The 25,171-nt window shown below is 33.0% G+C and overlaps 10 protein-coding genes and 1 pseudogene across 11 annotated transcripts, besides 2 other annotated features; 9 read left to right on the forward strand and 2 right to left on the reverse strand.

Moving 5' to 3' along the window:
• Positions 1-13,727: part of a mobile genetic element that runs on past the window's edge.
• Positions 649-1,212, reverse strand: TVAGG3_0211200 (uncharacterized protein; the record flags this gene model as incomplete). The annotated part of the gene is made up of 1 exon (XM_051226647.1): positions 649-1,212. One exon carries the CDS (start codon positions 1,210-1,212, stop codon positions 649-651), a length of 564 nt encoding a protein of 187 aa, XP_051111633.1.
• Positions 1,626-2,027, forward strand: TVAGG3_0211210 (uncharacterized protein; the record flags this gene model as incomplete). The annotated part of the gene is made up of 1 exon (XM_051226648.1): positions 1,626-2,027. The coding sequence occupies one exon, from the start codon at positions 1,626-1,628 to the stop codon at positions 2,025-2,027; it is 402 nt and encodes a 133-aa protein (XP_051111634.1).
• On the forward strand, positions 2,047-2,199 carry TVAGG3_0211220 (uncharacterized protein; the record flags this gene model as incomplete). Its single annotated transcript, XM_051226649.1, has 1 exon — positions 2,047-2,199. The coding sequence occupies one exon, from the start codon at positions 2,047-2,049 to the stop codon at positions 2,197-2,199; it is 153 nt and encodes a 50-aa protein (XP_051111635.1).
• TVAGG3_0211230 (uncharacterized protein) lies at positions 2,849-4,301 on the forward strand (the record flags this gene model as incomplete). Its single annotated transcript, XM_051226650.1, has 1 exon — positions 2,849-4,301. A coding segment is annotated over one exon (1,453 nt), but the record flags the coding sequence as incomplete, so codon positions are not given.
• TVAGG3_0211240 (uncharacterized protein) lies at positions 5,136-5,996 on the forward strand (the record flags this gene model as incomplete). The annotated part of the gene is made up of 1 exon (XM_051226651.1): positions 5,136-5,996. The coding sequence occupies one exon, from the start codon at positions 5,136-5,138 to the stop codon at positions 5,994-5,996; it is 861 nt and encodes a 286-aa protein (XP_051111637.1).
• TVAGG3_0211250 (uncharacterized protein) lies at positions 6,112-6,486 on the reverse strand (the record flags this gene model as incomplete). The annotated part of the gene is made up of 1 exon (XM_051226652.1): positions 6,112-6,486. The coding sequence occupies one exon, from the start codon at positions 6,484-6,486 to the stop codon at positions 6,112-6,114; it is 375 nt and encodes a 124-aa protein (XP_051111638.1).
• Positions 9,099-9,863, forward strand: TVAGG3_0211260 (uncharacterized protein; the record flags this gene model as incomplete). The annotated part of the gene is made up of 1 exon (XM_051226653.1): positions 9,099-9,863. One exon carries the CDS (start codon positions 9,099-9,101, stop codon positions 9,861-9,863), a length of 765 nt encoding a protein of 254 aa, XP_051111639.1.
• Positions 12,096-12,737, forward strand: TVAGG3_0211270 (uncharacterized protein; the record flags this gene model as incomplete). The annotated part of the gene is made up of 1 exon (XM_051226654.1): positions 12,096-12,737. The coding sequence occupies one exon, from the start codon at positions 12,096-12,098 to the stop codon at positions 12,735-12,737; it is 642 nt and encodes a 213-aa protein (XP_051111640.1).
• TVAGG3_0211280 (protein of unknown function, DUF4107 family) lies at positions 13,203-13,727 on the forward strand (the record flags this gene model as incomplete). The annotated part of the gene is made up of 1 exon (XM_001288581.1): positions 13,203-13,727. One exon carries the CDS (start codon positions 13,203-13,205, stop codon positions 13,725-13,727), a length of 525 nt encoding a protein of 174 aa, XP_001288582.1.
• A 6,754-nt stretch (positions 13,728-20,481) lies between these two features.
• Positions 20,482-25,171: part of a mobile genetic element that runs on past the window's edge.
• Positions 22,020-22,844, forward strand: TVAGG3_0211300 (uncharacterized protein; the record flags this gene model as incomplete). The annotated part of the gene is made up of 1 exon (XM_051226655.1): positions 22,020-22,844. One exon carries the CDS (start codon positions 22,020-22,022, stop codon positions 22,842-22,844), a length of 825 nt encoding a protein of 274 aa, XP_051111641.1.
• On the forward strand, positions 22,878-23,548 carry TVAGG3_0211310 (annotated as a pseudogene). Its single transcript has one exon. A coding segment is annotated over exon 1 (671 nt).

A 25,171-nucleotide genomic window follows, 5' to 3' on the forward strand; every position in this document is an offset into this window, starting at 1 on the left:
GCTTGAGAAAGGTGTTACAGAGTTAAGGAATACAAAAGCAGACTCGACATGGATAGCTGGATATGTAGATGCAACAAAAGAATATATTTTCGCATGGACAGAAGGAACATATCCACAAAAACATCATACACATAACATCTATGACGTAAATGAACTTCAAGAAAAGTTAGATGACATTATGCATCTAAGACAGGAACTCAATGTGCTTAAACAAATTTTGCCGAATCTTATTTACCCGGTTGGCTCATTATATGTTTCAATGAACTCTACCAGACCAGAAGTAGTACTTGGTTTTGGAACTTGGACTCAAATAGTCGACAGGTTTTTGTATTGTGCAAACTCTTCAAAGGAAACAGGTGGAAGTAAAACGATTTCAGGTGAAAATTTACCTGCACACAGTCACTACATAGATTTAAGTACATCTCAAGCAGGTTGGCATAAGCATAGATATTGGGATTGGTCAGGAATGACAAAAGGTAAAGGATATGATGTTAAAGACGACGTTAAGTTTGCTATAAATTGTTACTGGAGTGACACTCAGGGAGAAGGAAACCATACACATTTCGTTTCAGGATATACACAAACAACGGGACAAAGTAAAGAATACATGCCACCTTACATGACAGTTTACGCATGGTATAGAATTGCTTAGTCGTCATTTTCAACTTCTTTAGCATATTCGTCAGGAGTTGTCTTATATTTGTTAGGAACTGTCTTTAAAAGTATACCACCTTGAACTTTGACAAGTTTGAAACGAGGTCTGACAATAGTAGTTTTATCTTCTGCTTGCAGTGTGTACATTTTGCCATGTTTGCCTAAAACTTCATAATATTCTCTTGTATACTTTCTTCTATTTTTACGAACACGAATGTGAGTACCTGTCGGGTTCCCATTGTTGTCATAGTCAATAGTATTTTCATATGGGTCGCGTTTAGGTATTTCTATTTTTACTTTGTCACCTTTCTGAAGTTTGAAGCCCGGCATTCTTTCTTGTTTGTCTCTTTTGACTAAATTATTAAATATATAGTCTTTCTCTAAGTCAGGGTTGTTTTTCATTTCTTCGGGGGAGTGGTTTCCCAAACCTTTTTGTTTACGGTTATTGTAAATATTTAAAACTTGTCTCATCTTTGCCATGGAGAAGTGTCTATACTTGTCGTCATATGACATTTCATTTGCTTCACCACCTTGTGGTTGGTTTAAGTCTCTTAACATTTTTATACAACCGTCAATGACACCAAGAGCAGAATGGTTTTGGTCGACAATGAAATATTGGTTTACATTTTTTGAACGCAGATAGTTTTTTACATCATCTGATTTGAAAGAACTTTCACAGTCAGATGTCAGTTTTGTTGGATGGTATTTGTCAACGAATATTGTCAAAGCAGTTTTCACATCTAAAATATTTCTGGACCATAATGGTATGGCTTCACAGTATCTTGTGTTTTGACCAACAAATATTAACCAGTATGGAGGTCCATCTGTTCTAACTCTCGGAATGTTTTCCAAGATATCCATAAACCAAGCATTTGGTGTTGAACTAAAGATTTTTATCATGAGTGCTTTCTTTGTCGCTTTAGAAACATAGGGGTCCTTGTTTGGATTCGTCATTTTTTACCCTATAAGAAATGGGTTTATTTGGCGCATTAGCAGGAGTTGCATCCAGATTTTTACCCGCAGTGGGAACAATAGCTAGAGGTGCATTTGGAATTGGAAGGAAGATTTTGAGTACATTAGGTATACTTAAAGAGAAAGCACAACCTATTATACAAACTGTACAGAAAGGTTGGGATGTAGCACGAGATGCAACAAATCTTATTCCAAATCCTGAAACAAGAGGAAAAGTTCAAGGATGGATGGACAATGTAGGAAGACAAGCAGGAAACTATTATAACAAAGCAAATGACTACTATAACCAAGCAGGACACTATATGGACCAAGGTGAAAGATTCTTTAACAGAGGATATAACCATGCACAACAGTGGGTAAACAATAACCAACCTCAACCGCCTCAAACGTGGGGAATGTAAAGTTTTTTACTGAGATGAAATGAACAATGCAGCATTGAGACAAATGAGTTCAAGATGGATTTGTCGGCTTCCAGCAGTTACACCACGTGTTTGTAAAGTTCTTCCTATACCTCAGGAAGTTTTAGACCGACTTAAAAAACCTAAACAACCAGTTGAAAACAAACCAAACTAAAATTTTTTACTGAGATGAAATGACCGAAGAAGTTGAAACGGTAGATTTGACACCACAAACAAAAAGTTCAGAACCATTGTCAAAACCTGTCAAAGAACTTACAGATGAAGAGAAAAATTCAATAATAGAAAGTGCCAGGTCTGGAAATACAAACCCTAACTATAAAGTCACTTTTCATAGAAATGGAACGGCTAGTATCTCAAAAAAGAAACAGACTCTCACAAATAAAATATTGAAGTCTGAAGGAGCTTTCGAGACAACAGATGGAAAAGTTTACTTCACTGACCAACAGTTCATTATAGAACATCTCATTGACTTAGAGTCGAAATATTCTAAACTTTACAACAAACACAAAAAGTTGAAAGGAAAACAAAAACAAATGGCATATGATATTTATGAAGATGTTGACGACACAACTGTTCCTGCAAGTGAAGTAAAGTCAGAGGAACCAAAAGTGACGAAAAACCGATAGAAGAAGAAAAACCAAAAACTGAAGATAAACCAAAACCAAAGTTTAGTTTCCAAACTAAACCAAGTCAACCTTCATTAGCTGGTATGGGTTGGCGTCAAAGACTTATGGCAGCAGGCGGTTATGTAAAGTAAAGAAAAAAAACATTTTTTTATTTTTATAAAAATGCCCCCATATAGAATGGATAGAAAGTCTGCTAGAATAAAAGCAGAGTTACAAAGATATGGTTGGAGAGTTTCGAAGAATTTTAAATATAGGAAGGGAAGACCCATAAAAGTCTATGACAAATTGTCTGGTCTTCGCTACGAAATGGATTTGGAAACAGCACGTGCCAATTATCCAAACAGACTAGAGAGGTTAGAAGAAGAACGTCTTATGGACATGCCTTTCGATGTTAGTGAACCTCAAGTTGAAGGACACGACGGCTTTGCCAGATTCTACTGGAAACATGACGAACAATTGCATCCTTTGAGAAGGAAAAAAGGAAAAGGTGAAGACGCACATGCTCCCATGGAAAGAACAAGATATGCATATGAAAAGTATCGTGAAGTTAGAAGTCAAATTACATCTGGTCGAACCTTTACAGTAAACTTTGACGAAGGAAAGAACAAAGAAGGCTTCATGGGAGTACTTGCTGCAATTCAAGACGGAAATAAGAAAGGACACAATCTCAGATTGACCATAACAGATTTGGATGGTCACATTTACTATGCACATGGCAATGAACAAACAGCCGCAAAACTTCTTGACGCTTTCAAGACTACAAAGAGAGAACAAATGGTTGACTCCGACTCAGACATTTTGAATGCAATTGAAGGAATTGCAAGTGTCAAGTTCGAATGGTACCAACCTAACCCTCAAGCAGTCAGACAACATGCTGGATACTTCCCGTTCATAAATAAGTCTGACATTGACTTGACAAGGTATGGAATTTACAATTCAATTGAAACAATTGTCAATGAACCTTGTATTCTTACATGTCTCAGGAACTCTGGTCTTGTTACAGCTGAGAAGATGAAGTATCTTGAGTCATGTGTGAAGACAAGGTACATTCTCAGAGGTCAATTGGCAAAAATTGCACCGTTGGCAAATGTCAATATCCGAGTCAACATACCTACAGCTAAAGGTTCTTCACATGACGACTATGTTGTTGACAAAGACTTACCATGGTTGAAGATTGTAATTGTCCACAACCACTTCATGTTGAACGAAAGTCTTACAAACCCATTCTTTGGTAAAAGTAAGTGCAACATTGTCAGAGCTGTAAACATTCTTTTCGAGAAAGGTTTGTTGGAACCAATTCCAGATGACAAGCTGACAGAAACTTTTGTACCAAAAGACGAAACAAACTTTTCATTGTTAGCAAGACCAAAAGTTGTTCCAGACAAAGTTCTAGTACAAAAGAAGTACACAGTTCCACAAGGGGTTGGTATGTTCGGATACCAACCTGAACCAGAAGAACTTCCAATGAGGTTGCAAGAACTTCAAGATGCTATAAACAAACTTCCATTGAGACATCCAATTGACGTCAAATTGTATTGGAGAGCATCTGAGTTAGGTCAGAAGGTTTTATATGAAACAGGTTGCTTCGACGATGTTTATGAGATAACAGGAGAAGTTTCTCAGAAGATAAGAGACTCACTTGAATTTCCACAAACTGGACCAATTGGTTGCGACAAGTTCGACTCAGATGAAAAGATATACTATGTCGACCTTAACGCTGCATACATGAGGTTTGTCCAATATATTCCGACTGGAATTCCAAACGAAGATGGTGAGTTCCCGGAAGGAACTATACAGTTGGAAAAGTCATACAACAACTGTATGATATTAGGAAAGCTTCAAACCCCAAACTTGCAATGACACTCAAATTGCTTATGAATTCGACATGGGGATATTCCATTAAGAAACCTCAAGAGATGAAGAGTAAACATTATGAGAAGGTCGACAACTTTGTTGAAAGGTTTTCTCCTTTTGTTTTGAAGTACGAATTCACTCAAGGTCAAAGTGGCTTAGTAACCACATTAAAACCTATTGTCGAACATTGGTCTTACCCTCAGTTCGCAAAGGCAGTCCTTGACGAGTACAACAAATTCTTCTCCGAAGTCAAATCGAAAGTCAAGGTTTACTATGAGAACATTGACGCACTCATGACGAACGAAGAAGGATACAACAAACTCATTGAAATGGGAATGGTCGGTGAAAAGATGGGCTGTTTTAAGCTAGATAAGGTATTTTCCGAAGTTCATGTAATATCGAAAAGGAAATATTGGGCATACTTGAAGACGGCACAGAAATAAAACATTGCATGAAATAAAAAATTTATTTTTTAAAAAGTGACATTTTTTAAATTTTATTTGAAATGTACGCTGAGTTTGTTGGAGAAGACCGTTGGGAAACTTGTTTGTTAGATGAGAAATATGAAATGGCATACCATTTTAAAACAATATATTTTTACATATATTAAATGCTTCAGGTTGAAAAACAAAGAACAAAAGTAGCAGATACAAAACCGTTAGACTATATCTTTACAAATGCTGGTAGGACTATTTCAGATGAAGAAATTTCATCCCGAGCATACAGGTTTGACTATCCAATTCGTTGGCTTCAAAGTCCTTCAGATGCAAAGGCAATAGGATTTAGAAGAGTTTTGTTTTCAAATAGAACTAACGCATTTATGTTCGCAGTATATTTTCATGGGCAGTATAAAGGTTCTGATGGTCTAATAGACAAATTTGACGAAATGAGAATCTTTACAGTTCGTTCAGACGAAAGTCTTGAGAAAACTCTAGATGACTTTCAAACTCAAATGAACAAATATTATTGGGAATTTCAAAAAAAATACGACTCTTTACTAAATGGAACATACTATCTGAAACTAGAATATGACAAGATGAACTCCACCGTTTCATTTCAAAAGATTGAAATTAACCCTCCAAGAGATACAGAGTTTTTATTTTGGGAAGTAGACAAACGTTCTTGGGCACAATTTCTTCGGTTACTAAACCAGAACGAACCATTACCACCAGATGGTCCATTTAAATTTATACTTCCACCAGCAGATTTGATGGTTTATAGAAACGTGTTTGACCCTCAAAATGTTATGTGTCATGCAAGTTTCAGTTCAAGCAACAATAGTTTTCTATGTATTGGTAAGGACCTTTATGACTTTGCTTCTAAATTCTACGAACCACCTAGTAACAGTTTCTCTGACTTTCAAGTTTGGTTCACAACAAATGGTGTGCAACATATTATTCCATTGTACTATGACTTTTATCTCGAATTGTCTTTCATATATAACTACGGAAAAGTGCTGAAAAAGTATTGAATGTGAAGATATTAGAAAATAACATTTTTTCTAACATCGTAGAAAACTCATGAAAACAATTTATTTTTGACACTTTCACAAAAAACATTAAAAAAGTGAAGTTAAAATGAGATGTTTACTGAACTGGTTGGATGTCGCCTTCACAGGTTATGTAGAATGGTTGACCAGAGAAGTGAAGGAGACCCTTGAGAATTTGGTTCATTCTTGGGAAAGGGTTCTCTCTGTTTGGAAGTAGTATCCAAGGACGCTTGGCAAAGAACTTTATAATGGCTTCCTTCTTTGCTTGCTTTATGTCGTCGTAGGCTGTCCCGTCTGGTATTTGAATTGGAATTCCAGTCGAAGTCTCGAGCTGAAGTGTAGACCTTCCAGAAATAGTGGTAAACTTGACCTTGGGCTTCATGACCTTGCGCAAGTAGTCTTTTACGCAGTCGTTAAGTTCAATGAGGTAAATTGCCTCGTCAAGTCTTTCTTGCATTCCAAGTTCTTCCATCCGACAGGAAAAAATTTTCCGGACAAAGGGAAAAAAATTTCCTTCCGACAGGAAAAGTTCTTCCTTCCGACAGGAAGAACTCTTCCAGTTGTCCGTCCGTAAACCATTCAAATTTTCGAAAATTGAGAACTTTTTGGTCGAACTTTAGAAAAAATTTTCTATCCGACAGGAAAAAATTTTCCATCCGACAGGAAAAGTTCTTCCTTCCGACAGGAAAAGTTCTTCCTTCCGACAGGAAAAGTTCTTCCTTCCGACAGGAAAAGTTCTTCCTTCCGACAGGAAAAGTTCTTCCTTCCGACAGGACACAAACGAATGTCCGACGTCCCACCAACCGAGTCCATTCCCAAACCAGAGGAACCTAAAGAACCACAACAGTCTCCTCAGCAACCTCAGTTCCAGCAAGTACCTCCGAATTACTACCAATTTCCACCTCAAGGTTACTACCCACCACAAGGCTTCCCGAACTACCCTCCTCAGCCTATGCCTTACTGCCCCAACCCTTGGTTGTTCCAGCAAGCTCCACCCCAGCAATTCCAATTCCAATCTCAGTCCAAGAGAGACCAAGACTTCGAATATTATGTCGTCTGCTCTAACAGTAGTGAAGGATTCATGTGTATGGTTTTTGTCTGCTTTACTGTCTAAAGAAGTTTGAAGTTCATTTATATCGGAGATATTGTGTTTATGAGATTTCAAAACTTTGTTCGTTGCGTCAAGTTCATCTTTGTCAGCTTTACTTTTAATAGCATCTTCAAAAGTTATTTTTGCCTTAACTCTCAATGTAAATCTTGGTTCAACTAATACACCGTTAACAAAGAAGTATGAAGCATAAATTTCATTGTTATAACCAAATGCTTCTGGTGCTTTACCTGTGTCATAATGTACAGTACAGCTTATGTCATAACCTTTAGCACGAATGTATTTATATCTTCTTTCATTAACATCTTCCGTCTTCACTTTTTCATCCTGTGTTAAATATCCATGGTAGTCCGTTATAATCTGTTCGTCTGAACTTATATAATGAACATGGTTTTTATCTGCTTTTTCGGCTAATTTCTCTTCTATCTCATTTATTTCAAGTTCATGCCTACCACCACCTCCCGAAGAAGTATTTTTCTTCAGCTCTTGAAGAACGTCCACTTCGCCATCTTTGGTGTCAATAATGAGACTTTGAGTTAAAACCTCTCCTGTCTTAATGGATGTTTGTAAAACTTCTTCTTCACCGTGTTCGGGGTCATGGTCGTCATCATATCTTGTGAAATCAGAGATGTTGTCATACATTAAGCATATCTGTCTCAAAAGTTCTGCTATTTGAAACTGGAACGAAAGATATACAGAACTTTCATCATCTCCTAAAGTCAAGTCTACTTTCTTAAGTATTTCTTGAATGTATGCAATGAGAACAGAGTACCTTGGAAAATATTCGAACAATATTTCATTAGCTGTTAGTTTTGGTGGTTCTTCTGGAGTTTCTGTTGTTTCAGTTCCTTCTGTAGGTTCTGTTGGAGTTTCTGCATCTCTTGACTTCAATGCTCTTGCTCTCAAAGACCTAAATGTTAGAGCACCAGGTTTTACAAAGGACTTTATAAATGCTTTAATAGTTCCTGGTAAGTTATTGTTAGCATTAAGTAAGTTCCTTATGCTTCCATCATGTACGTCCATAGCACTATGTAAAAAATCTATACTTTTCTTGTAGTCAGCAATAGACTGACTGTGATTTTTTAAAGATTTGTCAATACCTTTAAGCCAATCTTCATGCATGTCTGATACTGAGCCAAGAATATCATTTGCTTCCTTTAGTGTATTTTGTGCTTCTCGTAAAGTATCCAATCCCGTACGTGCATTGTTTGCTATACGTCTTACAGTATCTATTTGACTCCTTGTTTCTTGCATCCAACCAGATAAAGTTTTAATTGTATCCGAACCATTTGAAATGAAGTTCAAAGCATTTTTAACGTCATCTAAAACTTCTTCACCAAGTACTGCCCATATCTTTCCGATTTGGTATTGAAGAACTCCATATGAAGCAGCTGTTAAACCAGTATTTATAAGGTTCCATATCCATGATTTAGCAGTTTTTCCATCCTTTCCATCTTCACCATCCAAACCGTTCTCGCCTTGAGGTCCTTGTATTCCTTGTATTCCTTGTGGTCCTTGAGGTCCGGTGTCACCCTTCTCTCCTTTCAGTTCATCTTTATGTTTGTTATAATATTCTAATGTCATAAGGTGTACATCATTACTGCTACCAGCAACGCCGAGAATTTGTTTCTCATTCATGACTAAATTCTTTAGGCATTTAATGTTGTCGTCAAATCGAAAGCTCTTTAACAATTCAATGAGAACATTTAATACTTTCACTAATGAGGCATCTACTGTAGAATTTATATATTGCACCGTTCCATCATTTATGATGGGAACCTTGCTTGTTGTAATGAATGGGTCATAAGTGTTAAAAGTATCGAAATCAATGACTTTTTTAGTTTTTCCATCGTCAATGACTAAATCATTGCCTTCAATGGTTAAAGTTGAGTTTTCGTTTACTAGTTCATGTGCTCTTCTTGCTTCATTTGTTTCATACGCATATGCAGCAATAGTCATATTTTAATGAGAATAAAATGTTGTTCTATTTGCAAAGTACAGACCCAAACGAATACGGGACAGTAAAGCTACAAACAAACTTAGGTCTTCAGAATGAAGTGCTTGCTTTCAGAGTTGTTGACTTCAATACTATCGCAACTTTTGTCATAACAGATGAAACAGATTTCATAGAGATTGAAATAGATGACAAAAGAAGTGTTATAACATTTCCTAATAGAGCTGGGTATAGAATAGATAAAATTGCTGGAGTCATAGATACTCTCATAAATGAAGAAACTATTGACAACATAGATGTCGAACTCTCTTCTGAGGGAACATTGAAGTTCAGTTATGCGAAGGAGTTTAAGATAACACGAATGAGTCATAGAGTTCAATTGCTTCTGGGTGCATACCATATGACATTTCCTTTGAAAAGTGTTGACAAAACGATTGAGATGAAATCTGTTCCATACGTATGTTATGGCAATTGTTTGTACATTGAGTCAAAAATAGCTAATGTCACAGGTGTTTCAGGAGTTAATAGTAAAGGTTCAGTAGAATATAAGTCTTTCTGTTATGCAGTCAATTCAATGTTCATTCCAAACGTTCCTGTCATAGCAACTCATTTAGGTAAATGGGTTCGCATTAGTCCTCATAATTTGAAAGACATGCAATTCAGACTTGTTGACTTTCAAGGAGAGCCTGTAGAACTGAAGGCACCAGTGCGAATGACTGTTGAAGTTGACTTTTTAGAAAATATTAAATGCAACAGCTTACAAGAGAACTCAGAGCTAAAAATATAAAGTATGAATGTTATGTATTAGGTCATGAACTTTGGTTGTTGCTGTTTGATGAAACAAATGAGTTAGTTATGTCAGTCAAGAGAACAGAAAAATATTGTGTTAGTGAAAACTGCACCAAGTCAATAAGATTAGGTCTACATTATGAAGATGAATTCAATACTGTTGAAGAAGTTTTGGATAGATATTACAAATTGCTAACTTGAAAATTTTTTTGACTAACGGCACAAGGCGCCAAGATGGGCTCAAAGAGCCTCCTGACTGTTTTAATTTACTAAAACATATTTAAGACATAATTTATAGTAAGTAGATAGTTTTGTATACTCATTTGAATATCTATATTTAAACTCAACTCCTGGAGTACCTGGTATTTCAATGATGCGGATGTTACCTATTTTCATGAATAGTGGAGTTTGACCACAGCATTCGATTTCAGGGTCGAGATAGTCAATGACACATTGTTTCCCTGTTATTCGTGAGATAACATTTTCAAGGTCCTCCTTTGTTAGAATTATTTGGTTCTTACTTATAAGATTTGTCAAAAGCTTCTTATCGTCTTTGAGTAAAATTGTTTGGTATAACTGAAGAAGGTAATGGTCTACGTTATCTGAAGGATTTGTTTGAACATTTGTGTAAGGGTTGTCGTTGGCTTCTCTTGAAAGAACTTGGTCCAGTGGTGGATACTCTAACTTAACATCTGATATAGCGTTAGCGTTTGAAGCTGAGTTTAAATTCACGGCGTCATGCGCCAAGACCGAAGGTCCCGACTTAAGATCTGGTTCTTTTTCTTTCAAACACTCCGAACTATAGTTCTTTATGACAATATTGTTTGTCGTTCGTGAGTCAACATTTGATGTTGGTTCAATTGGAACATTAACGGCACCAGCTAAGATGGATTTGCTTCTCATTTCATATAGAATAAAAACCTTTTATATGTATGAAATGAACAATATACTCGACAAGGGTTTGAATGTAAAGCTAACGAATGAAAATATTGTTGAATTCACTGAGACAGGAGCTGTGTATAAAGATGTAGAACTACTGAACAAAAGAGCAAAGGGAAGAAGCAGGAATATGAACAAAGGGTGGAAGCCTATAAAAATTTATGTCAATGATGGCTCAGGAGGTTCAAACATAAAGTATGCAGAAAGTTATAGAGTTTATGCTCTCAAAGGTGAAAAGCCTTCATTTAAGAACAGCTATTCTAATGCATATCCTCAAAAGCTAACGGATGGGGAAGTGGATGATATGAATGACAGCAAAAATATTAACAGAAATGGCGACAGAGATGCATGGAATTTGTTTACCATCAGTCAATTGAAGGTTAAACTTTAAAACAATGTTGGTCGTTCCCATGGAATATTTTTGACTTTAATGGTATTAGTCATGATATGAATCTCAAGGTATGAACGAGGAGAGATGAGAGACTTATATGCTTCCCAAATTTCTTCAAAAGGTAATGTTATACCTGACTGTTTCCAAATGAGTTCAATATCATAGCGTGAGAAACCTTGAAAGATAACGAAGTCAGTTATGAGACGTTTTATGTTTAAAGCTAAAAACCTCCATGTTTGCATAAGTATTGCTACAGTTAAGTGGTAATGTCTGACTTTAGTAATGATGTTAGCTAATGGTGAGTCTGGTTTTGACACTAAACCTTTTCCGGCGAAGTCGTCGCAAACGAGCAGAGTGTTTGAAGGATACTTTTTGAAGGGGTATTTTGAAAGTTTTGACAGAATGTAGTTTGTAAGTCGTTTCATATCGTAAACTCCTGAGTACTGACGTAAGTGGTGTTTGTCAATAATTCTTTCCATCTCCTCAGAAGTCTTTTGCATTCCTGACTGTATAAATTCAACGATGGCATAATATTTCCTCTTACGTCGAATGTAACGTTGAAGAAATTCAATGAGTTCACTGGCTGGAACTTTAACGACAGAGGCTTGAACTTTTGACATAAATGTTTTCGCTGTTGAATCCATAGAGTCTGAAGTTGCTGATATAATGATTTGGTCATAGTAAGAGTCGTTTCCTAAACGTTCTGTTATGAGTATATGACGAATGAGGTTAAATGTCTTACCTGAACCCATCTTTCCACAATAGAAATAAACACCATTTGAACAGAACTCATAGTCCTTACTGAAAGGAAGAATGAGAGAACTGTTGAGCTTTTCACTGCTTTCATTCATGTCTTCATCTACGTCATGTATTAAATGCTTCATTTTATCTCCATTAAAAATGCAAGTCAGAAATATTCAGAACATAGCACCGAGTCTAACTGACAAGAGTATAAAGATATACTATGAACATGTTATGATGAAACCAACCAAAATTCAAGAAAGTCAGTATACTTATGAATATCCAAGACACTGGGTAGAGTATGTAGGAGGTGAGAAAGCTATTGAAATCAGACAGGTTCGAAGTATTCCATCAGGAAGAACAATATTATTGAAGAACTTTAATGTTTTGAGATATAATGATGAAACAAAGAAGCAAGATAGTTTCCCTGTTGCTGTGTATGTGAACTTAGATACAGGAGATGACATGAAAGTTTTTAACACAAAGCTTCAAACGGTAGTGAGAGAACAACTGACTGCGGAAGGGCATCCATTACCTTCAGAAGTTACCATAGCATATAATTTTGAAACAAACTCAATAGATTTTAAAGTCATCTCTGCAAAGAAGTCAGGATTTACATTTAATGAAGCAGATGTATATTCGAATGAAAACTTCAAAGCTATTGCATGGTTAGATAATGACGATTGCTTTAAGAAAATATTTAAATTCAGTGACTCAAAGATGTCAATAGATGACCTTCGTGGAATGTTACCATCGACGTTTACAGTAGAAGGTTCAGCAGGATTGCTTACAAGATTGTGAATTGGTGGTATTTGGTCTCGTGAGAACATTGTTATAAAATCCAGTATAAGTGAATTTGCTGAAGAATCTATATTATGTCTTTCAAACTACATGTATTCGCCGCCGAAGCATTATAGTATAACAAACTTTGTCAGTAAGTTTAACATAAGACTTGTCGAACCTTCTTCAATGAAAGATGTTGTGCTACCTAAAGATGGAAAGGATGGACTCATTATTGAGATGATTTTAATAGCATATTAAATGAGCTTGTTCTTGAAGGTCATTCATGATGAAATAACTGTTGTAGAAGATGTTAGCAATTGTTCAGACATTTTGAAGCGTATAGATGATATAAGAAAGAAGTTAGATAGACCGCAAAGCGGTGAGGGCGAAGCCCGTGAGAACGCTTATGTTTTATTGACTTTCTCCAGTAATGAGAACTTTTATGAGATAATATTGAAGAGAGATGATTTTAATATGGTGTAAATGGTAGCTTGGGCAGCTTTAGGCGCAATGGGAACAAAAGCATTAGCATTTGGAGCAAAAGCACTTGGAGCTTATGACGCAGTAAATAAAATGAGTGGAGGAAGGGTTTCAAAGACATTAGATGCAAATAAAGGAAAGATTGGAGGCTGGGTTGTAAAGAAGTTAAGATTAAATAAAATAGGGCTCATAAATAAAGCATCCAATTTGGTTGCGACTGAGTCAGAAAATGCTTTAGGAAAGGACGATGAGTTTGCAAAACACGCAAAAGACTTTAATGACCAGATGAAAGGTGAAACAATGCATTTAAATAGAGTCGATGGAACTCTTTCTCCACAACTTCCACCAGCAGTTCTTCCGTATGGTCCCTATGGAATGTATGGAAATCCTTATGAACGACCATTTGACCCATTGACTGGTGGAAGTAATTGGTATCATTACGGCCGAAGAAGAAAGACAGTCAAGTTGGAGACAGACGTGAAGAAAGCAACTAAAAAGAAACCAAGGAAGAGAGTTATAAAGCAATGAGAACGTTTATGTTATGAGAAATTTTTAACGTTAGTTTTATTTTTACTGAAAATTTTTATTTGGATGTAATGACGAAAACTATTGAGATAACAAACTACAACGGTCATGAGTTCAAGAACTTGTTCTTCGTTCCGCGTGAGAATACATTCTATCAGATACGAGGGAGAAAGGGTAAAGTTAGTTTAAGCATTTATGATAGCAAACATAATGGAAGATATATACAAGCAGTAGATACAAACGGTAAGCGTGTTTCATTACATTTGTCAAAACTTATAAACATTAATTATGACAGCGACTTTGACTCAGACGATTGGAGCGACAGTAGTGAGTCAGAAGATTATGAGCTGTTATGTGAAGCACAGCAATGGGAGGAGTTGCAATACTTTTGTAAGTGAGAACATTAGTGGGAACGTTAGTGTGTACGTTAGTGAGAACGTTTATTTTTTCATGCACGTGCATTGTGTCGCGGGGAGTTGCCATGGGCAATGACCTGCGCACAATATATAACGTACAGAGAGGTGAGATGAGGTGGTTTATGTGATAAATACTTTACGTGGCAGAAATAGTTTAAGGTTATTAGAAATATTGCATCTGTGATGTAAAATATACGTTAGTGGTTTTGTAAAGTGTCAGATTGACATATCTTCGGTAAGATGGCGCGCAGTGCCACCGTACTGAAGATATGGATACTAACTAACTATTATAATGATTACAATTCTAGCAAGAAAAATTTTTTCGTTCAGATAATTTGCTATTGTATCTTAAATTTCGAATTTTCACAGAACGATCAACAAATAATGTACCACTTTTTATTGGAGGAAGGACTACTTGAATCATTTAATAATAACAGTCTAAGATTTAAAATTGATTTATTGTTGGCTCTTGAAAAATGCTATTGCATATTCGGAAAGTATGATTTTATGCATTACAAAATTGAATTAATAGATTTATCATATGAGAGCCAATTATTCGAAGAAAATTGCCCAAATTTCTTAGAATACTTGATTGAATTAACAGATGAGGATGGTTCATAGAAGTTTATATGAGGATTTACTTTGAATAAATATAATTTTAATGAATTAAAAATTAATTTTATATATTTGGCTATTGTTATTATTTTTAGAGTATATGAGTTGGGGCAAAGTGAAACAAATTTTTGACATAAAAGAAAGTCTTTGAAGAGAGTTAAAGAGAAATTTTTAAAAGATTAAAAAATAGCATATATAAAATTTAAGGATTTGATATGGTAAGGAGATATTATTTGTGACTGTCTCACAGAATGAGACGTTTCTCTACAATCTTCTTATTCCACATTAATTTTCTTCTCAAATCAAGTTTTTATAGTATACTAATTTTTATTATGAATATACTATAGAGGCATTACATACAAACACACCTATTCATCACAAAAATTCACCTAATCTTCCAATCTGTATGTTTTATCAATTGTTATCATTTCATATAATAACAATTTATATGTTTGACTAATCTAATTTCATATTTTCCTATTAAATACTAATTTACACAAAAATGGTTTTATCAAATCTTTATGAAGTTATTAAATTCCAGATTTATTGCTTTGCAAGCTAACTATAATATAGTGTGATAGCCTTATTGAACTTTGATCAAATACTCCTTCGTCCGTTAAAAATTAAGATGCGTTTAAAAAATCGGAAAAAAATTCTTTTGTTTTATTTTTAATTTTTCAACCGATAAAACTTTTTAGAAAAACTCCAAATTCCAAGAAATGCTTAGATTCAATATGAAGAACATATTCATACAGTCATTTCGTTTCAAATTTCAATTTTCAAATCGAACAAAGCTGCAAATTTGAATACTTTACAAAATTTTGAAACGTCTTTTCCCGAATGAATATTGAGTTTCAAGCCGGACAAGCTATAGCAAAACAGATCCTTATGACCCACTCTATCATTTTGGTTTTTTTGCAAAACGTGGGTAAACACCCATCTCATAACACATTTTTTGCAAAATTTGGTAAAATCCGTGTAAATGCTCAGATACATGTGGCCAATAATATTTGAATACTGACAGGTCCGGATATTAGGTTTAAATAGCTGATTTAATTCGAAATATGAAAAAAGATGAAATCTCAATGTAATATAGTAAATTAAGAATCAGTATGAATGGTTATATGATTTTGATAAAAGAAAACTGAATGAAATAGAAAAAATTTGAATTCTTAGAATTTGAAAGTAATGAAAGAAGAAAAAGTGGATTTAGGGGTTTTATGATAGGTTATTGTCGGATATTAGAAGTGAACGTGTTGAAAAGAGATATTTAATTAATATGAGACAAAATTAAAACACGAAAAGTGCATAATGCACTCTTGTCGGTCGAAGTTCCGCAATCGTATTCTAATTGCGGAAGATTGTCTCATTCTGGAAGACATTGTCTATGCAAGTCTCCCAGAATGACACATTCATACACAATCTTCTTCTGATTGTGTATCTTTTGTCAACAAAGTGCAACAGTGCACTGTTATTGTGTGCTATGCGTCATTCTGGGAGACATTGTCTATGCAAGTCTCCAGAATGACACATTCATACACAATCTTCTTCTGATTGTGTATCTTTTGTCAACAAAGTGCAACAGTGCACTGTTATTGTGTGCTATGCGTCATTCTGGGAGACATTGTCTATGCAAGTCTCCCAGAATGACACATTCATACACAATCTTCAATTCTTGTTTTAATTTTGTCTCATATTAATTAAATATCTCTTTTCAACACGTTCACTTCTAATATCCGACAATAACCTATCATAAAACCCCTAAATCCACTTTTTCTTCTTTCATTACTTTCAAATTCTAAGAATCAAATTTTTTTTCTATTTCATTCAGTTTTCTTTTATCAAAATAAGGGTTTCGTTTTGCGAAAAAAACGTACAATACGCAATTTCGCTAAAAAAACATTTAGCTAGCAATTTCGACCTTTGACTCCACTCAAGACGTCACTTTTTTAATTTTGCGGTATCATATTTTTGGAAAATCTTTATGAATATTATATAAAAAGTCTCTTTAATATCTATATTTCATATTTTTATCGATTTTTAAAGTTTTTGCGAAAAGTATTCAATTATTTTTGCTATTTTGTCGGGTAAATGTCAGATTTGCGACATTTCTGATATGATATTCAGATTCTACGTTGATAATAATGCTTATAGAACCCTCTTGCTATTGTGTCAAAATTGCGAAACCGATAGCAAAAATATCTCGCAATATCAAAATTGAGATATTGAGTGAATTATGCATTATAGAGATTAAAAATCTGATTTGTGAAAACATCTCATCAGTTTCTAGCTAATTCAAAAATCTTTACTATCTTATTCGATTAAAATGAAAAGGGAATAGTTTCATTATGCTTTAAATGACAGCCTTATAATATAATCATAGTTTTCGCTCAATATGCAGCATTTTTTATCGAAATCTATGGTCAATGTCCTAAATACTGATTGCTTTGCATTCATATCTCTTACATTTTCTATACCCACATCACTATTCATTGCTATTCCTATCTTTTTCATTTTTGTTTGTTTCTCATAATTTCTCAAAAAACACGATAACTTGATATTTGTAAATATCATACTTTATAACGTAAATAAGAACTTGACCTATTAAGAAAAGCAGTAATGAAAAGAAAATCTGAAATTCATAAAAATTACAAGTTTCTGATGACAATTAGCTTAATTAAACCAGGTACAAGATTATATAATTGTATTTTCTATCCAATTATCCATATAATATCTTATCCAGAAAAAATAACTTGAGTAGTAGGATAGGAAGGGGTGTGTGACTTTTTTTGTTACGTCTATATATAGATGAAGGTATATTTTAATATCTTCTATACATAGATGATATAAAAATTTTTTCTTACGTTTTTTAAGTCATGAATTTGTAAGAAAGCGCGACATTATTAAATAAATTAGTAATAAATATTATATACTAAACGCATTAAAAAATTAACATTAATTTTAAAATAATTTATTTTTTATCTTTTATAAAAGAAGCTATATATAGATGATGTCAGATATTCCGCGATTAATTAAACATCATTTAAATCCTGAATGGGTTAAACTTCAATTTAAAAATGAAGATTGCGAATTATTAAATGAATATGAAAGCCAAAATAAGCTAATGAGGTATAAATATAATGATAAAGAATATTTAATTTCATGGAATCAATGGAGTCATAATCAAAGACCTCATAAACGAGAAGAAGAAATTGAAAATAATGAAATGGAAATCATTGATGACATTAAAGAGGATGGAATTCCTAAATTTTGTAGAAAAACCTTTAGAACTAAGTTAGGAGCATATAAACGTAGAGTATTAAATCCTGAATATCTTAAACATATATTTAAAAAGGAAGACTGTGAATTATTAAACGTTAATGAATATGAAAATGCTAAATCAAAACTGAGATATAAATATATTGGAAGTGATGAAAGATGCAAAGATAAAGATAAAGTTTATACAGTTTCATATAATAACTGGCACACGTTAGGGATAAGAAAACATTTAGGAGATTATGGGAAATGTTCTGAATTCTTTAAATCTAGTATGTACGAGAGAGTAAAAGAAATTAGAAATAATTATTTTCATGAATGAAAGATTCAATACCATAATGAAATACATAATAAAAAAATAAACTTTAAAAAGAATTTGATGAGTTCAACATAGAACTTTAAGAAACTAATGATTATTTGAATTTATGAAATCAATTATTTGATTCATTCTTTCTTCAATAATTTCTATTCTTTTTGTTAAATCATCAATTTTCATTAATGAGGTGATTCTTGATTGAGGAATAGATTTCAAACTAATCACTCCTTTTATTTTTGAAATTTTGAATCCATCAACTTTAAACATTTTATTCAATTTACACGTTGTCAATTCTTCAAATAATTTTTTATTATTAGCATAATAGTCATTAAATTCTTCAACAGATGAAAAAATTTTTATTTCAGTAATTGGTTTAACAACGTTTATTTTTTGTTGAACATTTTCACTTTCATTTATTTCTTCCTCCTCTGTTTCATTTATTTTTAAAATTGGTTTCATTTATCATTAAATAAAAATTAGAATATAAGTGATGAAATATATTTTTTAATTAATATTAAATCAGAAATGGCGCAGGATTCTTTAAAAAATTATGGGATGGAATTAAGAAAGCTGCAGGTTGGGTTCATAAAAATATTATTAAACCCGTTGCAAACTTTTTGGCACCAGTAGCGAAAAACGGCAGGAACTATCATAGGTGGAGTATTAGGTACTAAAGCAGGTAATCCGGCGATGGGAGCACAAGCAGGTAACGCAGTTGGTGGAATTGCTGAAGGAATACTTAATAAAATAGGAGGTAGATAGTGGAAAAATAAATATTATTTTTATCTTAGTATTGGTTGTAGTCTTTGATAAAACTTTTTCTCCTTTATTTAATATTTCTCTTATTGGGGCAGCTTTTGGTGTTATTGATTCAGCAACGTCACTAATTGCTTCTTTATTCTTAAATATCCAATTTGCTCCTTTCTTCATTGTTTCCCAAACTTTATGCGCTCCTCTTTTTACTTTATCCCACAGTTTCTTAAATATACCTGCAGCCATAGTTGATTATTTCATTAAAATTAAAAATTCATTTTCATCTTTTAATTTTGATTTTTTATTTATTAATAAATGACGACTAACTATTTGGTGCCAAACACTAAACCGATTAATGGAAATGTGTTTCATTCATTCGAAAAGATAAATGAAATATTCGCAAAGAATGACGGTAGAAGATATTATAGAGAACTTGAAAGTTCATGCTATGACTCTGATGCTCCATATTTTGATGATAAACAAAACTCATTTAAGAATTACAAATCCGGCTCATGATGTGAATCAATTAGGTGACACATATATTAAACGCAAAGTTAAGCAACTCTAGTTTCAAATAAAGCTTTCACATGTGATGCCGCTTTTAAATGCATGCGTTTATTCGTTGGTTACAAATCATCAAATCAAAGCTTTAAACAATTAGAAGTAGAAACCGAAAGAGGTGATGCCGGTTATCTTCAGATGGATTGCTCCCGTGAATCTTTCGCATTTGCAACATATAAACCAAAATCAGAAAGGAAAGTTAAAAAGTTTGTTCATTCGTTATAATAATTGTTCAAAAATATGATAACTCAGTATGTGGTAAATATATTGACCCTTCAGAAGTTTTCAAGAACGCAAATGAAGAAGTTGATATCACTTTTGATATGATTATTCCGGTAAATGATTTGTTAGCATTTCAGGCGTTCGATGATTATCCTAAATCATTTGGTGAAATCATTCTTAAATATTATGTTTTCAGGGATACTTTAGTATTTTGTCAGGTTGACCCGTTAAGAGTTGCTGATTTACAAAATTACGTTTATGAAAAGATAACTGATGAAAATTATGAAAAGATTATGAATCATGTTTATAAATATGATCGCAAATTCCAACAAATCGGACTTCCTACCAAATTAATTACAAGCTTAGCCGCTACATCTGCTGACGCCAACAGTTTGATAGCGTTATTATTTCATGCACAAAGATGGAAGTTTTAGAGGATAAATGCATTACACCAGGATACGGTTTAATTGAAGAATCAGTTAAAGCAATACCACGTTTATTCAGTAAGGAAGATCCATTCATGATTCCAGCTCAACATATTGACGTTCGTTCACTAAATGGAGGTTGCATCACTCCTGAAGGTATTAGCTCAGATTTCTCATACGCTCTTCATAATGTTACAGATGTTGTGTTAACATTTCCGAAGAATGCAATGCAAAGAACAGTTTTAGAAAATCCAATGCTTCGAGGTCTTCAGGTCACTATAGATTCCAGAAACTTCCCCGATCAAGCGATGACCACAGTGGGTGACATATTCTTTACACGTATGCTTCAAGCTTCTGATTTAGATGGAGTGAATGAATGCACAGAAGAATACGAGGACTCATTAACTAGACCACTGAATGATGATAATGGCACGCCATTAGCTAGAACATGGAAAGACCAAACTTCATTCTTATGCACTATTCCAGTTCAACGTGATGGAGCGGGTATATTCTTTGATGGATTAGAAACTTTCAACTCACAAGTTACAGTACAAGTGAAAGCTTATCCAATCATTCAGGGTGTAAATGACACTTACTGTTCAAAGGTGACAAATCCTCCTCAGGTTTGGTTTACTAGGACTACATATTGGACATGGACACCGGATGAAGGTTTGAAATATCATCCAACAGGTACACCACCACAGTATAGAAGTTCATATGATGAAATATTGATGAATAGAAATGTTTAAAATTATAAATTTATTTTTGATTAAATGGATTTAAATTCATCCACCCCTTATGAAGAATTAGCAGGAGTATATAATACATACGTAGATGATATGATTAATGAAGCATTGAGTGATAATAGAAATGCTCTATCTAAGGAAAAATTAATGAAAATTCCATATTCTGAATGTTACTTAAATTCAATCACTGCAGCAATTGGTAAACAAAATAAAGGTAAAACATTAACGATATTAAAACAAATTATCATTATTGCTAACACTTCCCCCATTCACATGTGTTAATTTATATCAACCGTTCAGGTTCACCTTCAGATGATACATTTGAATCTTTAAAGCATTTAATCAAAATTCCAATTATTTATTTATCACAAGAAGAAGCAGAAGATTATTTAAAAAACTTTTTAATGTATAAAAATTATATAATACAATCAAGAAGCAAGGATTAGAGGATAAAATTATTGATAAACAACGGGATGAATTATTTGAAACACTTTCTATTTCAAATTTTGATAGAGAATTTTTGCATTCACTCATTTTTCTAGATGATGCAGTGAAATCAAAACTAATAACAAACGAGAAATCATATTTTAATCAGTTATTAACTCAATGTCGACACATTCAGTGTTCATTCTTCATGGCTGTTCAATATTTCAAAGCATTAAGCACAAACATTAAATCAAATCTATCAACACTTTTCATTTTCAGTGGGTTTAGTCGTCAACAGTTGAACGTTATGCTTTATCAAGTGAATTTACCAATGAGCATTAATGAACTTTACACACAATATCAGCAATTAGGTGAACATGGAAAAATAATAGTTGATTTAAATAAAGGAAGTGTTAAATTTGATTAACTTTTTATAATTAATTTTTATTTTTTATTTATAATTAAACATGACAGAAATGCAAATCTTCTACAGGTTCCATTAAAAAAGGACAAACAAAAAGGGTGCATATAATAGAACTATGAAAGTTCCTGATGGAATGAAAGAATTAGTTCATATTGTTGCTGGTCTTCAAAAAGATGTTAAACAAATGAGAAACGTTTTAACATTACCAGAAGCTCAAGCATATGCCAAACGTCATGGTCCAAATTGGGAAGCACACGAAGCAGACATTACGGGTCCAAATGGAAAACCTGATGGTATAAATGAAGTTTTCGTTACTGATGGTCAAGGTAATATTAAAGTCATAAATGGTTATAAATTAACTATATCTGATTATCCTAAACGTAAAGCATATAATGAACGTTATCCTATGCAATTTGATGAAAATGGAAAAGCTGTTAAACAATACATTGGAGAAGGTGAAAATGGTCCAATTAATTCATACCGTCGTAATCCATATTCTTATTTCAATGAAGAATTAAATGCTATTGAAGAGGGACCGGATGGATTACCACGATATTCTAACCAGTTTGATGGTCAATATGCAAATATTAGACCTGAAATTTCAGCTAAGAAATTCTTTAAAGTTGCTTTATTCGATCCAGTTTTCGCAAATGTTAAAGATGAACTTAAACAGCAATTCCAACCAATTATAGTAGCAAGAATTGCATCAGGTGCTTTATCTCAAGCATTCAAAGATTTAATTAAGAAACCATTATATCAGCAACGAGGTTTAACTTATGATTTAGTTAAGGAATCAGATAAAAGAAAATTTGAGAAATCAGATGATTATAAGAATGCAATTAATGAATATATTCGGTCTATTAATTTCGATGAAAATGCTAAAAATCAACTTCATGAACAAATACAGGGAATAATAGATTCAAAAGTTCCAGCAAAATAAAAGTTTAAATATATTTTTTTTATTCGATTATAAATGAGAAGACGTTTCACTAGTCAAAAGAACACTAACGCAAAAGCAGAGATTACGGTTGGTTATAACGTAAATGATGATAAATCACGAATTATTCAAAATGTTAAAGTTAATGTTAGCCCTGAATTAACAAGGTCAGCAACTCAACCAAATTTATTAACTCGTGACTTACCGAAGAATGAGGAGAATGAAGAAAACCATGAGAATGGAGACCCAATCATTTTATCTGAACCCGGTAAAGAACCTGTTGAAATTCCCACTTATCCAACATACCCCCGCCTCTTTCATCAAACATCGAGAACCCATATAAAATAGACATTAATTCTGAATTAATGAAAATTTACCGTGATATAATAATTAATAATTATGATTCAATAATAAATTTAATTGACCAATCCGGTTTAATTATTTTACCTTATGAATCATTAATTCACATTATCGCCATTCTTTGTGATGTTCAAGATTCAGACGTTAAGATTCAATTTTTCATAGATGATGAGGTTTCATGCTGCGGAACAGTTGCAAAAATAAATCCTATAAAGGATATTAGCACAATTAAGATATCAAAGAACGGAACAACAACTGAACTTCATTTAACATATAATGATATTTATAATAAAATAGTTGATGAATATAAAATATCACTTGAAAAATTCTTTGTTAAGGCTATTTAATATTCAAGCATTAACATTATCGAATAATAATCCTTTGAATCATAATCAATAATAATTGACCTTTCACCAGTTTCTATCGTTTGTTTTATTTCTTTTTGTTCCCCACTATCCGGATCGGTCATTGTAATTGTTTTTGTTATAGTATCAGCTTTATCTTTAACTTCAATCTTTTTTCCATCGGGATATTTAAACCAAAATTCCAAAAATTCGATATTGTCAATCTGTTCATATTTTAATCTATCAATTACATTTTTAATACCATCTGAAAATCTTATGAAATGGTCATTATATGGGTTTGATTGAACTAAATTTGAATGAAGTGAAATATAACCTGTTGATGAATATGACATGACTCATATTTTCTGAAAACACTAAAATTTATAACATGAATGAATTTCTTATTCGTTGAATTTATGAATTCTTGAGGTAATCTTATTCTAGTTTTATTTATCACTGGAAAATAACGCTTTACCATATTTTTAATCGTAATAAAAATGTCAATTATCAATATTATTTCGAATAATAACTGTGAATTAAATTTAACAGTTAGCGGAATTTATAATGTTACTCTCGTTTCTGTGAGTGGTAAATTTAATCCCATTCTTTTAGACCCTTCAGATTATATATCATTTATTAAAGATGACCATGAAAAAACGTATGATATGTATATAAATAATGTGATAGCGAAATGGGATATTAACATGATTTTAAGTTATTTAAATGAATCATTTATCGTATGGTATGAAGAAAATTTTAAATCAAAACCTGATAAACTTTTTGAACTTGATGAAATAAATAACCTTATTAAATTTCCGCTGAAAATTAAATTTTGTACTCCTCATCTTCGTTCATTGTTGGGGATATTAAATTTTGAAAAAGATGTTGGGGATGTTTTGTATTCTGACACTGGTTCCAATTTCATTTTAATCAAATGTGATAAAGTTAATACCCCAATGAGATTTTCACATCAAACATTAGACCCTAACTCTTACCCATCAATACAAAACATTTTATCCATCAACTTAAACACATTTTCTTTATCATATCCGTTTCAATTATCCGGGAATTCATTTATTCTTCATTCAAAAGATTTATCAAATATTAAATTTAGAATAACTGACCTATTTGATTGTGATTTAGAATTTATGAATGAAATATTATGGCAATTTCAAATAGAGAAAATAGCTGATGAGATAACGGATTAAATATTTATTTTTAAATCATAATAAATGATTAAACCACAACAACTTAAGGCACAAAACCCCAGGTCCTTCAGACCATTACATACGCCATATATGCATATAATTCAAAGACGGCAGAACAAACGCAAAGGTTGAAATATGGAGATTTGGAGATAGTATTGAAAAATGAACATTTCGAATTCGTTTGCAAAGGTGGTGCAGTGATATCAAATATAAAAGAAATTTTATTTATGAATTCAAAAATTAAAGGAATAACGGATGATATAACATCAATTCCACCAGAAGAACAGAGATATTACGCATTAAATGCATTTCCTAAAGTTTTGAAGATTGGAAGATTTAATTTAAATGAGGAATTCATAGAAGGTTTCCTAAATGACATAATGAAGAAGGTGGATAAGGAATATGTGGATAGTGAGTT

The sequence above is a fragment of the Trichomonas vaginalis genome, chromosome IV (genome assembly GCF_026262505.1).
Source record: "Trichomonas vaginalis G3 chromosome IV, whole genome shotgun sequence".
In the NCBI taxonomy this organism is placed as follows: Eukaryota; Parabasalia; order Trichomonadida; family Trichomonadidae; genus Trichomonas; species Trichomonas vaginalis.